General features: G+C 38.7%; 1 protein-coding gene across 2 annotated transcripts in view; it reads right to left on the bottom strand.

Moving 5' to 3' along the window:
* YES1 (YES proto-oncogene 1, Src family tyrosine kinase) overlaps nucleotides 1-16,615 on the bottom strand; it is a 116,652-nt gene that overhangs the window by 29,487 nt on the left and 70,550 nt on the right. For both annotated transcript variants that reach the window (XM_064294700.1, XM_003406378.4), the window contains exons 7-9: nucleotides 7,553-7,708; nucleotides 7,206-7,385; nucleotides 1,005-1,081 (exon numbers count right to left, since the gene is read on the bottom strand). In XM_064294700.1, coding sequence (XP_064150770.1) covers nucleotides 1,005-1,081; nucleotides 7,206-7,385; nucleotides 7,553-7,708 — 413 coding nt within the window. The remainder of the gene's footprint in view (nucleotides 1-1,004; nucleotides 1,082-7,205; nucleotides 7,386-7,552; nucleotides 7,709-16,615) is intronic.

Below are 16,615 nucleotides of genomic sequence, written 5' to 3'. Positions count from 1 at the left end.
AACGATCTTAACCACAGAGTAGGAGGTCAGCAAACAAAAGCTTGCTGGCCAAATCTGGTCTGCAGCTTGTTTTTGTATAGGCTGGAACTAAAAGTGATTTCTACATTTTTAAAGAAAGAAGGAAGATGATGGGAACAGAAAGAATAATGAAGGAAGAAGAAAGAAGAAAGGAGGATGAAATAAGGAAAAAAAATTAATAATAATATACAACAGAAACAGTGTGTGACCACAAAGCCTTAAGTATTTATTTATCTGGCCCTTTACAAAAATGGTGTGCCACCTCCTACCACAGAGTGTCTAAGAGTCTTGAACTCAGGAACATGAACCAGGCCTGGCATATGCTAAAGTCTCGTATGTACAGTTTCTCATTATAAAGTTTCTCTCAATAGGCAGATTCTGTGGATTTTAGATATCTACTGAGAGACAGGCATCCTAGAACCAACATGTCAACCAAAGCCAATAAAAATCCCCTCAAATACCTACCATAGAATAGCAACTTTTAATAGTTTTCACTTTATATTTAAAAACAAAAATTCGGAAAGGTAAAAATATCCCACTTGTCAATTTTTAACTATATATTGCTATCTTAATTCCTGTTTTTGGACTGTATATTAAATTTAAAAATTCAGCATATACCTTAGATTCCCAATATTTCCTTTGCAATAACAACCACTCACTTTCTTAACACTTACCTGTTGAAATATAAATACATATACATTTTATATGTTAGATGTGTATGCTTTCTGAAAGGCCATATAATATAGGACAGCATTCAACTGGGAGTTATATGTCTGGCTCTAATACTGCTTCTGCTACTAACAAGTTATGTGACTTTCAGATACCTCTGGTTTTCAGATACTGTATTACCTCTAGCCTAAGGAAATCAGATGTTCCTTCCATTTCTAAAACTCCATGATTTCACTATACAAACTACAATACTCTACTAAGATTATTCTACATCTTTAATGTATACTTTTAATTAAAATTGACTGATGTACAAGTACCTGAGCAGCCATATCAACCAGCTGTGGGAGCTTCAAATACTTTCCATCCCCCTCCTTAAGGAAGTCTAATAAGCTTCCTGTAAGACAAAGCAAGATATTCATGGAAAACAAGCAGATCCTAAGTTAGGACTGAAATAATTTCCCACCCCCAAATACACCACCAAACCGTAACAAAACATTTTAGCTTTCATTCTTTAATATTTTTTGCAGGTTGGAATTTCTGAATAATACCTTCCAAGATTTTAAAAGAGGTCCCTGAAAACTGTAAAACTTCTCCTCATAATAAATATATAAAAACAGGAAAAAGGCAGTAACCTCACCAGATTAAAGGCATTCTTTCTTTGCTTTAGTCAAGATCAGTGGTCCCAATTTTGATCCAAAAAGTAGTATTAGATACTTGTATACTTTAAATTCAATCTAAATCAAGAATTCAAACAACTGGGACTATCTTGGGGTACATAAAACTAAATCTAGGTGGTTAAATGAGTTGCAGTGAAGTGCTGGCTCAACCAACTTCTCTCAATTTCAGATACCATGGAACAGCAAAGCATCAACAGTAACAGAGAGAAAGAAGAGAAAATCTGGTTGCTTCTCTTCTAATAGTGGTTAAAAACTTACCATTTACCTGAATTTAATCAAGAGAAAATATCAGCCAAACCCGAAATAAAGCACATTTTGTAAAATAACTGCGGTGTTCTCTTAAAATACCTTATAAAAGACAAACTGAGGAACTCCTCCAGATTAAAGGAGACTAAAGAAAAAGGACAACTAAATGCAATTTCTGACCATGGATTGGGTATAGCATCAGAGAAAACATTGTAATAATTAAGAACCTCACTGGTAGAACAGGTGAAATCTGAATATGGACTGCGTATTAGGTAACAGGATTGTACTCACTTCCTGAATTTGATCACTGATTGTACTGTGGTTAAGAAAACGTCCTCGCCTTTATGAAACATACACTGAAGTATTTAGGGGTAAAAGGAGCATGATGTCTGCAACACAGTCGCAAACAGTTCAGGTAAAAACCATCATATCTTATATACTAACAGATATATATATAGTTCAGAATTGGTAAATCTGGCTGAAAGGTAAACAGGAGTTCTTTGTGTTAATTTTGCAACATTTCTGTAAGTTTGAAATTATGTCAAAATAATAAGTTAAAAAACAAAAAAACTCTCCATGTTGACAGAATAATTCTCTTCATTTATAGATTCCTAGTCAGAGAATATCCTTCTTCTGGTCTGTCGACCTACCCCAGGGAAACACGTTACTGCATTTGTCCACCTATTTGCCTATTCAAACATGGAGGTCTGCTATGTGTGAGGCACTGTAAAAGGTACAGGAGATACAAAGTAACTAAGACACAGTTCCTGTCCTTGAAAAGATTATACAGTGGGTGTTCTAGAACAGTTACTGTACAAACTACAGTGGGTACACAATGTGGTTAACTCTGTGAAGAAGTCAGAAAAGGCTTCATAGAGGAGATGCATCTTAAAGAAAAACGGAGGCAGACAGGAAGCTCCGGGAAGACAGAGCAGTAAGTACAAAGGTAGTAATGCATGTAAATTCCAGGAACTGAAGGCAGTCCTTCCAACACAGGAACACAGCGTACACAGATGGGAACTGATGAGAATGAGGCCGCAGAGGAAGGAAACAGAACACAGACAACAATGCGTAAATGGACTTTATCCTTTGTGTGTTGTTGTTAGGTGCCATTAAGTTGGTTCAACTCATAGTAACCTTATGTGCAATAGAACTAAACACTGCCTGGTCCTCTGCCGTCCTCACCATCGTTGCTATGCTTGAGCCCACTGTGGCAGCTGCCGTGTCAATCCACCTCACTGACGGTCTTCCTCACTTTCTCTGAGCCTCTACTTCAGCAAGCATGATGTCCTTCTCCAGGAACTGGTCTCTCGCTTCTAAGGAGCATTCTGGCTGTACTTATTCTGACACAGAAGTGTTTTTTCTTGGGGCAGTCCATGGTATTTTCAATTCTTCGCTAACACCGTAATTCAAAGGTATCAATTCTTCTTCCATCTTCCTTATTTATCGTCCAGCTTTTGCATGCATATGAGGCAACTAAAAACACCATGCTTGGCTCAGGCGGACCTTAGTCCTCAAAGTGACATCTCTGCTTTTCAACGCTTTAAAGAGGTCTTTTGCAGCAGATTTACCAAACGCAACACGTCATTTGATTTCTTGACTGCTGCTTCCATGGGTGTTGATTATGGATCCAAGTAAAATGAAATCTTTGACAACTTCAATCTTTTCTGTTTATCATCACATTGCCTATGGACCCAGATGTGAGGATTCCTGTTTTCTTTATGTCGAGGGGTAATCCATACCAAAGGCTGTAGTCTTTGATCTTCATCAGTAAGTGCTTCAAGTACTCTGCACTTTAAGCAAACAAGGTTGTGTCATTTGCATATCACAGGTTGTTAATGAGTCTTCCTCCAGTCCTAATGCCCTGCTCTTCTTCCAGCAGTCCAGCCTCTCGGATTATTTGCTCAGCATACAGATCAAGCAAGGATACGACCCTGACACACACCTTTCCAATTTTAAACCATGCAGTATCCCTTTGTTCTATTCCAACGACTGCCTCTTGATCTACGTACAAGCTCTATGAGCACAATTAAGTGTTCTGGAATTCCCATTCAATGTTATCCATAATTTGTTAGGATCCACAGAGTTGAATGCCTTTGTATCGTCAATAAAATGCAGGTAAACATCTTTCTGGTATTCTCTGCTTCCAGCCAAGATACACAGTGTTTTATGCTGAGAAGCAATATGATCTGATTTATGCTGAGAAAGCAATCAATCCAAGAGTAATTTGAGGAGTGAAGTTAGGGTAGCAGGTCAAAACTGCACAAAAGGAATATTAAGTTTCTATAGTAGTCTTCCTGCTGCCATCTAGTTGATTCCGACTGACGTTAATCCCATGTGTTACAGAGCAGAACTGCTCCATAGGGTTTTCTTGGCTGTAATCTTTATGGAAGCAGACTGACGGGCCTTTCTTCTGTGGCACTGCCTTTTCCACCAATTTTCTCAATTTATTCCAGCATGTGTGATTTCTTTCTCAATTTCTATTGTATCTACTGAATGTATGAAATACCTGGTAATTAATTACCTGTAGCTTCGGGTGGGGGGGGGGTTATAGTGAACTGTTATTAACTATTATGCTAAAAATTCTTCAGAAGCATAGGTCTTTTCTCTCCAGATTCGACGTAAGCTATTCAGGTGGCTTTATTTCTTTGACACCTTATACCTAGCAGGAAGCCTTGTATATTAAAAGCATTCAATATATGTTGGCCGATAATAACTTCTAGAAGAGTCTGATCGTAAAGATTTAACAAGATACGATGATCACAATGGATTGGGATATTAATGGAAGGCTTCTAACACTTGACTTAAATAGAATTTGAAGGAAGTGTAGTTGGTAGGTTGGTCAAGAATCAGGGAAACCAAATTCCAGATGAAGGAAATAACATGAACAAGATCATGGAAACAAAGAGCAATAAGAAGAAGACCCACCTGGCCAGAAGAGTGGGCTTATATTGCGGCACATGAAGCAATGAGTTTGAGTGGATTATAGAGGGCTGGTTGCTAAGTACTTGAATACCGAGATGGGCAATCAACAGTTTTAAAACTAGAAGGGACTTTTATGATCTTGCATTCTTAATCTCCCATCAGGAAATCACCTAGCCCAGGGATCTGACAACACAGAATTCTCCCATGTTCCCTCATTAAATAACTTTGCAATAAACAAAGATAATGAATGATTGGCTTCATCTACATTATATTTCTTCTGCAACCAATATTCTGATTCCAACTTACTCCTTGTCCCTTTTCTCCCTTCCTACTCTAGTTCACCCACTGCACCCTTTGAAGTGGTATTATTTATCAGCTGAAATCCCTCCCAAAAGTGTCATGTACTTTGGGGCTTTAGGTATGTTTTAACTATCAATTAATAGCCCGTATTATCAGTTCTTAACTTTTGGTTCCAATCCATTTCGGGGGAGAAAATGATTTTCCATAGCAAATGTGTAGCCTGTAGTTACCCTTGTCACCACTAGGTGGAACTACATCACTGACCAAGGTGGATTACTGGAGAACAACAACAACAACAAAAAACACCCAAAGCCACTGCCATTGAGTCAATTCTGACTCATAGCGACCCCATAAGGCAGAGTACAACTGCTCAATAGAGTTTCCAAGGAGTGCCTGGTGGATTCAAATTGCCTACCCTTTGGTTAGCAGCCATAGCACTTAACCACTATGTCACCAGGATTACTGGACAGGGTGACATAAGTCTGTGGCTTAAACTACAGAGTTTAAGCTATTTGGAAAAGAAAACAGATAAAACTGAAGATAGAACATAGAACTGCCATACGACCCAGCAATCCCAACCCTAGGTATATGCACAGAAGACAAAGCCGGAAAGCAAACAGAAACCTGTACACCAATGTCCATTGCAGTGCTTTTCACAATAGCCAAAAGGTGGAAACAACTGAAATATCAATCCATCAACAGATGACTGCATAAGCAAAATGCGGTATATACATGCAATGGACTATTACTCAGCCATAAAGAGAAAAAAGTCCTAATGCATGCCACAACATGGATGAGCCCCGAAAACACTACGCTGAGGGAAATAAACCAGCCACGAAAGGACTAATATCACATGATCTCACTTATATGAAATAAGCAAATATTTAGAAACCAAAGATTATTATCATCAGTAGGTGTGGGAAGGGGAGAAGGGGGGAATTTCCGTTTGGGGAGCATGGAACATGAAGTATGTCATCTATGTCACTGAAAAAGTCATCGAGAAACTGTTGAATGAAGGAACGTTTTGTTGTGTTTATTTTCACCACACACTCAAAAAAACAAAAACTAAAAAAAATTCAAGATAGGTGAAAAGCATTCCTATCAGCATATTTGTTAATTTTAGAAACACAAGTGACTGACAAGAAATTGAGTGTTCATAATAAGAGGGAAATACTGTGTGCAGACCTTCATTTGAAACCAGTGGACACAGATCTTCTGTGGCTTAACCCACACCATGGAAACTTACTGTTGTGGTGGGGGCTCAGAGGACAATCAAAAAATAAGCTCCTTGAAGGTAAGAAGAGTGCCTTACCCTTCTATGCCAACATCCAGTACAGGACACAGTGTATAATGACCACTCATCAAATGTTTGCTCTATAAAAGCACTTGGACTGTGGGTGAGTAATTGCTTTTAACTATGCCTGCCAAGTATTCAGCTAGGATCTCAACATAGGGCCAATTAACCAAAGAATTAGTCAATCCAAGCCACTCAACATTAACCACATGGTGAATTAAGAATTGGTATATAGGACAATTAGAAAAAGAACCAAGGAAGAATATCAGGAAATGTGACTGCCAGGACTTACTGGCTCCTCTTCTAAAGCATCCATTAGCATAGGGAAAAACAAGAAAGAGCAATTAAACTTCTTTTTTTTTAAAATCCTGGCCCTAATCAACCCTATTACTGAAGATCCCACCGTGGCATCTGAAGTTTACGGGAATGGAGACATTTCAATTGACAGTAGTGGAAAAGAGAATTTTCTAGAGTCTTGAGTATAGGGATTCCAAAACCAAAAAACCAAACCCATTACTGTCGAGTCGATTCCGACTCATAGTGACCTTACAGGATAGAGTAGAACTACCCCAGAGGGTTTCGAAGGAGCACCGAATGGATTTAAACAGCCATCTTTGGGTTAGCAGTGAAATGCTTAACCACTGAACCACCAGGGGTTATGTCTATATAAAAGTGAGATCAAATTAATTTCCTTAACTTTACCTGATAGCTATAGTACTAAAGATACAAGTATCTGATTGCATTATTTTAATTCAATTTGTACAAGTATTATTTTTCTTTTTTACTTCCTACCTATTCAATTTCCTTTAGTCAAATCTATATTCCAAATAAATTCTGCCCACCTAATTTTCCTTTTAAACTTTTTATTATCCTCTCAATAACTGGAACTAATCACTATTACATTAAACAAAGTGTCAGATTTTTCTCTTTTCAAATGTTTACATAAAAATCTTAAATTAGAAATCACCATACAATAAACATGTACATGCACACAGAAATGAAGACTTGTTTAAAAAAAAAATCTATCAACATAAATACCCTAAGAGTTACAAAGACGTTGAGGAATATACATGTACCTTTTGACATAAATTCAGTGACAATGTAAATTGGCTCTTCAGAAACGACAGCATACAGTGGCACAAGTTTATCATGTCTTAATTTCTTCATGATCTGAGCCTCCTGAAGAAAAGCTTCTGGCATCATTGTACCTGGTTTTAGTGTCTTGATTGCTACTTTTGTGGTTCCATTCCACGTTCCTAAAGAAACAACAAATTCTATACTTAATCTTCATTTTAGCAGATTTTTGACCAAACTTCAGTGAACAGCTGTTACTTTAAATATTTAGACATATTTTATTTTAACAAAAATTGTGGCATTTTACTTTATGACTGAATAACAAAAAATAAAAATTCAGGCTTCTTACCCATCCATACTTCACCAAAACATCCTTGTCCTAATTTAACCTCTAGTCGCAAAGATTCTCGAGGGATTTCCCAAGCATCTTTTGCTAAACCTTGAGTCTGGGGTTTCACAGTTGGACACACAGTTGTTAACTTATGACATAAACCATCAGCATGTTCTAGATAAATGAATAAGCCACATTTTAAAATTAATTACTTATAAAAATTAAGGTACATGTATCAATGTTTTAAAAAGTTTAACTTGCAGAACTTAAAATAAAAAACATAATGTGCTATCAGTTTTACTTTAAAAGCACATACACAAAAAGGATGCTGTATATAAGAAGCAAAATATATGAAATGTAGGTAAAAAATAAAATTTGTGCAGGCGGGGCCAAGATGGCACAGTAGTCGAACGCTTCCAGTGGTCCCTCTTACAGCAAAGACCCGAAAAAACAAGTGAAACGATTATATATATGACAAGCCAGTAGCCCTAAACATCAAAGGCAAACTTAGAAAATGGACAGAGTGGCAGGGGGAGGGAAAGACTGTTCAGAAGCGGCAAGGAGTTGCTGGACATGAATTGCCAGGAACCCTCAGGCACCGTTCCCTGTAGCGACCTCAGCAGGGTTGGCAGTAGCATTTCAGACGTGGTTTCCTCAGAGTAAGACAGCAAGCTGCACAGCTAACTCACACCTCGGAAACCAGAGAGGAACGGTGCACTCAGCAAAAGATAAGTACTTGTGTTTATTTTACCACACCCCCAGCCCCCAAGCTGGCTTCAGCGCCTGTCAATTTCTCTGGGCTTGAGATTGGTCCTGCTGCGCGCCCTGAGCCACTCTCCCTGCCATGGAGAAGGAATAAATTCACAATTGCGAGAAAAGGTAATCTGCCAGCTCCACTAAGCTGGGGTGCTCAGGACAGAAGCAGTTCCTGTCCAGGTACAGTCTGCAGACTTCGAAGAGTTTTCAATCCTGCATAGACCTGTGTATGCCCATTTCAGAAGAACAGACCCTTGTTGGCAAAACGCAACTGTTTCAGCTGTGCGGTGGAGAGGTGGGTGTTTTACGTTTGACGCCACTTTGCCAAGAAAACAGACTCCTTGCCTGCCCACGTCAAGGGCCTAAGTACTGGTGGCTTCACCCATGTCACCTAGCCACCAGTGACAGTGGTTCAATGATAAGTGGTACCTTCCAGTCCTTACAACCAAAATCACTGGGTGCCTATAGTCCACCTGCAGAACCCACCCACCTGTGTGCTCTAGGGAACAAGAACACGCTTTTCTCTCAGACACTCGGGGGATGGTTGTTAGCCCCTTCCTTGTTCAGAGCGTGGCCTCCAGCTACAACCAGATACCTATACCTATACCAATCACCCCTGCCCCTCTAAGACTGTAGGACAGAGCCTGTACCACACACTTGATGATGAGCTACCTAGAAACCTGAGCTGAATCGATACAAGAAAAGTGAATGGACTCCTAGGCTCATATATCTGGAAACAGCTCTAGCCATCTGGTGACAAGATGGTAGAGCATCAAAGGCGAAAATAATCAAGATAGCTCACTCAAGCAGCCTATTTGGGCATATCAAAACAAAACAAAGCAAGAAGCTAGGATACAGTAAGCAAGCATAAAATAAATTAATACAATAACTTATAGATGGCTCGGAGACAACAGTAAATATCAAATCATATAAAGAAGCTGACCATGGCTGCTACAAAAAACTCTCAAAAAAAAGTGTCAAGGTATCTTCTGGATGAAGGTGTCTTCGAGGAACTACCAGATGCAGAATATAAAAGATTAATACACAGAACTCTTCAAGACATCAGGAATGAGATCAAGCAAAACGCAGAACAAGCCAAGGAACACAGATAAAGTAGCTGAAGAAATTAAAAAGATTATTCAAGAACATAATGAAAAATTTAATAAGCTGCAAGAATCCAAAGAGAGACAGCAATCAGAAATTCAGAAGATTAACAATAAAATTACAGAATTAGATGACTCAATAGAAAGGAACAGAACTGAGGAAGTGGAAGGCAGAATTAGTGAGACTGAAGAAAAAACACTTGGCACCAATAAATTCAAAGAAAAATAAGTTGAAACAATTTTAAAAATTGAAGAAACCCTAAGAATCATGGGGGGCTCTATCAAAAGAAATAACCTACGAGAGACTGAAGTACCAGAACACGGAGGGATAACAGAAAATACAGACAGGATTATTGAAGATTTCTAGGCAGAAAACTTCCCCGGTATCATCAAAGATGAGAAGATATCTATCAAAGGTACTCATCAAACTCCACGTAAGGTAGATTCCTAAAAGAAAGTCACCAAGACTTATTATCATCACATTTGCCAAAACCAAAGAAATGGAGAAAATTTTAAGAGCAGCTAGGGATAAACGAAAAGTCACCTGCAAAGGAGAGCCAGTAAGAATAAGCTCGGACTACTTGGCAAAAACCACGCAGGCAAGAACGCAGTGGAGTGACTAATATAAAGCACTGAAGGAAAAAACTGCCAGCCAAGAATCATATATCCAGCAAAACTGTCTCTCAATAATGAAGGCAAAATTAGGACATTTCCAGATAGACAAAAGTTTACGGAATTCATAAAAATCAAACCAAAACTAAAATTCTAAAGGGAGATCTCTGGTAAGAAAATCAGTAATTTATCTGATATCAACCGAAGACCAGAACACAGAGCAGAGTAACCAGATGTCAATCCAGACAGGGAAATCACAAAAATAAACCGAGATTAAAAAAAGGCTCAAAACAGGGAAACAGCGATGTCATCATGTAAAAGAAGATAACGTTGAAACGATAAAGTGGGACTAAGAAATGTCGTCACAGATCTTTCACATGGAGAGGAAGTAAAGGCAATATAAAGAAATAAAAGTTAGGTTTAAACTTAGAAAAATAGGGGTAAATATTAAGGTAACCACAAAGGAGACTAATAATCCTACCCATCAAAATAAAATACAAGAAAAAAATGAAGACTCAGCAAAAACAAAATCAACAACGGATAAGAGAAAAAGACAATCTATAAACTACTCAGCACAAAAAATTAAGTGGGAAAAAGAAACTGTCAATAACACACAAAAAAAGACATCAAAATGACAGCACTAATATCTATCCGTATTTATGCTGAATGTAAATGGACTAAATGCACCAATAAAAAGACAGAGAGAGGACGAACGGATTAAAAAACACGATCTGTCTATATGCTGCCTACAAGAGACACACCACAGACTTAGAGACAAAAACAAACTAAAACTCAAAGGATGGAAAAAAATATATCAAGCAAACAACAATCAAAAAAGAGCAGGAACGGCAACATTAATTTCTGACAAAACAGATTTTAAAGTTAAATCCACCACAAAGGATAGGAAGGACACTACATAATGATTAAAGGGACAATATAATAGGAGGACATAACCATATTGAATATTTATACACCCAGTGACAGGGCTGCAAGATACATAAAACAAACTCTAACAGCACTGAAAAGTTAGATAGGCAGCTCCACAATTATATTAGAAGACTTCAAAACTGCACTTTCGGTGAAGGACAGAAGATCCAGAAACAAGCTCGATAAAGGCACGGAAGATCTAAATGCAACAATCAACCAACTTGACCTCACAGACATATACAGAACACGCCAAACAACAGCAGTCAAGTATACTTTCTTTTCTAGTGCACGTGGAACATTCTCTAGAATAGACCACATATTAGGTCATAAAACAAGCCCTAGCAGAATCCAAACCATTGAAATATTACAAAGCATCTTCTCTGACCATAAAGCCAGGAAAGTAGAAATCAATAACAGAAAAAGCAGAGAAAAGAAATCAAACACGTGGAACCGAACAATACACTGCTCCAAAATGACTGGGTTATAGAAGACATCAAGGATGGAATAAAGAAATTCACAGAATCCAATGAGAATGAAAACACTTCCTATCAGAGCCTTTGGGACAAAGTTAAAGCAGTGCTCAGAGGTCAACTTATATCAAGAAATGAATACATACAAAAAGAAGAAAGGGCCAAAATCAAAGAACTATCCCTACAACTTGAACAAAGAGCAATCAACAAAAGAAACCCCCAGGCACCAGAAGAAAGCAAACAATGAAAATTAGAGCAGAATTAAATGAAATAGAGAAAGACCAAAAGCTGGTTCTTTGAAAAAATTAACAGAACTGATAAACCATTGGCCAAACTGCCAACAGAAAAACACGAGAGGAAGCAAATAACCTGAATAAGAAATTGGGCAATATTACAACAGACCCAACTGAAATTAAAACAATCATATTACACTACTGTGAAAAACTATAACAAATTTGAAAACCGATATGGATGAATTTCTAGAAACACACTACCTACCTAAACTAACACAATGGAGGTAGAACGACTAAATATATCCATAACAGAAGAAGAGATTGAAAAGGAAATCAAAAAACTCCCAACAACAACAAAAAAAAGCCCTGGCCCAGATAGCTTCACTGCAGAGTTCTACCAAATTTTCAGAGAAGAGTTAACACCACTGCTACAAAAGGTATTTCAGAGCATAGAAAAGGACGGAATACTCCCAATCTCATTCTATGAAGTCAGCATACTCCTGATACCAAAACCAGGTAAACACTCCACAAAAAAGAAAATTACACACCTATATCCTGAATAAAATTCTAGCCAACAGAACTCAACAACATATCAAAAAAAATAATTCACCATGAGTAAGTAGGATTCATAGGAGGTATGCAGAGAAGGTTCAACATTAGAAAAACAAAGTAATCCATTATATTAATAAAACAAAAGAACCGCATGATCTTATCAATTGATGCAGAAAAGGCATTTGACGAAGTTCAACACCCATTTATGATAAAAAACTCTCAGCAAAAAAGGAATAGAAGGAAAATTCCACAACATAATAAAGGGTATTTATACAAAGCCAACAGCTAACATCAGCCTAAATTCAGACAGTCTGAAAACATTCCCCTTGAGAATGGGAACCAGACAAGGATGGTCTTTATCACCACTCTTACTCAACATTGTACTGGAGGTCCTAGCCAGAGCAATTAGGCTAGATTAAGAAATAAAGGTCATCCAGATTGGTAAGGAAGAAGTAAAAGTACTGCCATTTGCAGATGACTTCATATACAAAAAACCCTAAGGAATCCTCGAGAAAACTACTGAAACTAATAGAAGAGTTCAGCAGAGTATCAGGATACAAGATAAACATACAAAAATCAGTTGGATTCCTCTACACCAACAAAAAGAACATCGAAGAGGAAATCATCAAATCATCACCATTTACAGTAGCCCCCAAGAAGATACGAAACCCTAGTGGCGTAGTGGTTAAATGCGATGGCTGCTAACCAAAGGGCTGGCAGTTCGAATCCGCCAGGTGCTCCTTGGAAACTCTATGGGGCAGTTCTACTCTGTCCTATAGGGTCGCTAGGAGTCAGAATTGACTCGATGGCACTGGGTTTGTTTTTTTTTTTTTTTAGTTTTCCAAGAAGACAAAATACTTAGGAATACATCTTACCAGAGATGTAAACACCTATACAAAGAAAACTACAAAACACTACTGCAAGAAACCAAAAGAGACCCACATAAGTGGGAAAACATACCTCGCACATGGACAAGAAGACTTAACATTGTAAAAATGTCTATTCTACCAACAGCGATCTGTCGATACAACGAAATTCTGATCCAAATTCCAAAAACATTTTTTAATGAGATGCAGAAACAAATCACCAACTTCATATGGAAAGAAAAAGGCCCCAGGTAAATAAGTAAAGCATTACTGAAAAAGAAGAACAAAGTGGGAGGCCTCACATTTCCTGATTTTAGAACCTATTATACCACCATAGTAGTCAAAACAGCCTGGTACTAGTACAACAGATACATACATCAATGGAACAGAATTGAGAATCCAGACATAAATCCATCCACGTATGAGCAGGTGACATTTGACAAAGGCCCAAAGTCAGTTAAACGGGGAAAAGACAGTCTCTTTAATGAATGGTGCTGGCATAACTGCATATCCTTCTGGAAAAAAAAAAAAAGAAACAAGACCCATACCTCACACCATTCCCAAAAACTAACTCAAAATGGATCAAAGACCTAAATATAAAATCTAAAATGATAAAGATCATGGAAGAAAATACAGGGACAACGCTAGGAGCCCTAATACATGGTATAAACAGTATACAGAACATTACTAACGATGCAGAAGAGAAACTAGATAACTGGGAGCTCCTAAAAATGAAACACCTATGCTCATCCAAGGACTTCACCACAAGAGTAAAAAGGTTACCTACAGACTGGGAAAAAGTTTTTAGCTAGAACATTTCTGGTCATTGTCTGATCTCTAAAATCTACATGATACTGCAAAAACTCAACTACAAAAAGACAAATAACCCAATTAAAAAATGGGCAAAGGGTATGCACAGGCACTTCACTAAAGAAGACATTCAGGTAGCTAACAGATACATGAGGAAATGCTCACGATCATTAGGCATTAGAGAAATACAAATCAAAACTACAATGAGATTCCATCTCACGCCAACAAGCCTAGCGTTAATCCAGAAAACACAATAATAAATGTTGGAGAGGTTGTGGAGAGACTGCAACACTTAGACACTGCTGGTGGGAATGTAAAATGGTACAAACACTCTGGGAATCGATTTGGCGCTTCCGTATAAAGCTAGAAATAGAACTATCTTACGGTCCAGCAATCCCACTCTTTGGAATATATCCTAGAGAAATAAGAGCCTTTACACAAACAGATATATGCACACACGTTTATTGCAGCACCGTTTACAACAGCAAGAAGATGGAAGCAACCAAGGTGCCCATCAACGGATGACTGGATAAATTATGGTATATTCACACAATGGAATACTACGCATCAATAAAGAACAATGATAAATGCGTGAAAGATTTCATAACATGGAGGAATCTGGAAGGCATTGTGCTGAGTGAAATTAGTTGCAAAAGGACAAATATTGTATGAGACCACTATTAGAAGAACTCAAGAAACAGTTTAAATACAGAAGAAAATACTTGATGGTTAAGAGTGTGGGGAGAGAGGGAGGCAGAGGGGTATTTACTAATTAGATAGTAGACAAGAACTACTTTAGGTGAAGGGAAAGACAGCACAAAATACAGGAGAGGTCAGCACAACTGGACTAAACTAAAACCAAAGAAGTTTCCTGAATATAACTGAATGCTTCGAAGGCCAGCATAACATGGGCGGGGATATGGGCACCATAGTTTCAGGTGACATCTAAGTCAATTGGCATAATAAAATCTATTAAGAAAACAATCTGCATCCCACTTTGCAGAGTGGCGTCTGGGGTCTTAAACGCTAGCATGCAGCCATCTAAGATGCATCAATTGGTCTCAACCCACCTGGAGCAAAGGAGAATGAAGAACACAAGAGACACTAGGGTAATTATGAGCTCAAGAGACAAAAAGGGCCACATAAACCAGAGACTACATCAGCCTGAGACCAGAAGAACTAAATGGTGCCCGGCTACAACCAATGACTGCCCTGACAGGGAACACAACAAAGAGCCCCTGTCGAAGCAGGAGAGCAGTGGGATGCAGGCCTTAAATTCTCATAAAAAGACTAGACTTAACGGTCTGAATGAAACTAGAAGGACCCCGGAGGTCACTGTCCCCAGACCTTTTGTTAGCCCAAGACTGGAACCATTTCCAAAGCCACCTCTTCAGACAGGGATTGGACTGGAGTATAAGACAGAAAATGGTATTAGTGAGGAGTGAGCTTCTTGGATCAAGTAGACACATTAGACTATGTGGGCAGCTCCTGTCTGGAGGGGAGATGAGAAGGGAGCGGGGGACAGAAGCTGGCTGAATGGACAAGGAAATTGAGGATGGAGAGAAGGAGTGTGCTGTCTCATTAGAAGGAAAGAAACTAGGAGTATAGGTGTATATAGCAAGGTGTATATAAATTTTTGTATGAGAGACTGACTAGATTTGTAAACTTTCACTTAAAGCACAATAAAAAATTAAAAAAAATAACACTTGCTAAATATGTTTTTAAAGTTATTCTTTACTGAATACTTATGTTCCAGTTACTATGCTAATTCAGCACTTAACAAATATCTAATATAAATGAGAGTTTGAAAAGTAAAGCAACTTTCCTGAGGTCACACACAGCTAGTAGGTGATGGAGCTGATTCTCAAACCTCAGTCCAAAGTTGTGCTTTTAACCACTCTGCTTCATTTCTTCCCAAAGAGAATGCTACCATCAATTGTTATTTCTAATAACCACTGCCCTTTAAGAGGCATGGCAAAGATCAAGGAAAATGTCCTTTATTTATGGGATTAATTTTTTTATATAATTTTTATTGTGCTTTAAGTGAAAGTTTACAAATCAAGTCAGTCTCTCACACAAAAACCCATATACACCTTGCTACACACCCCCAATTACTCTCCCCCAATGAGACAGCCCGCTCTCTCCCTCCACTCTCTTTTCGTGTCCGTTTCACCAGCTTCTAACCCCCTCCACCCTCTTATCTCCCCTCCAGGCAGGAGATGCCAACATAGCCTCAAGTGTCCACCTGATCCATGAAGCTCACTCCTCACCAGCATCCCTCTCCAACCCATTGTCTAGTCCAATCCATGTCTGAAGAGTTGGCTTCGGGAATGGTTCCTCTCCTGGGCCAACAGAAGGTCTGGGGGCCATGACCACCAGGGTCCTTCCAGTCTCAGTCAGGCCACTAAGTCTGGTCTTATGAGAATTTGGGGTCTGCATCCCACTGCTCTCCTGCTCCCTCAGGGGTTCTCTGTTGTGTTCCCTGTCAGGGCAGTCATCGGTTGTAGCCAGGCACCATCTAGTTCTTCTGGTCTCAGGATGATGTAGTCTCTGGTCATGTGGCCCCTTTTGCCTCTTGGGCTTGTAATCACCTTGTGTCCTTGGTGCTCTTCATTCTTCTTTGATCCCGGTGGGTTGAGGCCAATTGATGCATCTTAGGTGGCTGCTTGCTAGCGTATAAGACCCCAGACGCCACTCTTCAAAGTGGGATGCAGAATGTTTTCTTGATAGATTTTATTATGCCAATTGACTT

Source organism: Loxodonta africana, chromosome 11 (assembly GCF_030014295.1).
Source record: "Loxodonta africana isolate mLoxAfr1 chromosome 11, mLoxAfr1.hap2, whole genome shotgun sequence".
Taxonomy (NCBI): Eukaryota; Metazoa; Chordata; class Mammalia; order Proboscidea; family Elephantidae; genus Loxodonta; species Loxodonta africana.
The sequence above is the reverse complement of the archived record's forward strand: the minus strand, read 5'-3'. Positions and strand labels throughout refer to the sequence as shown.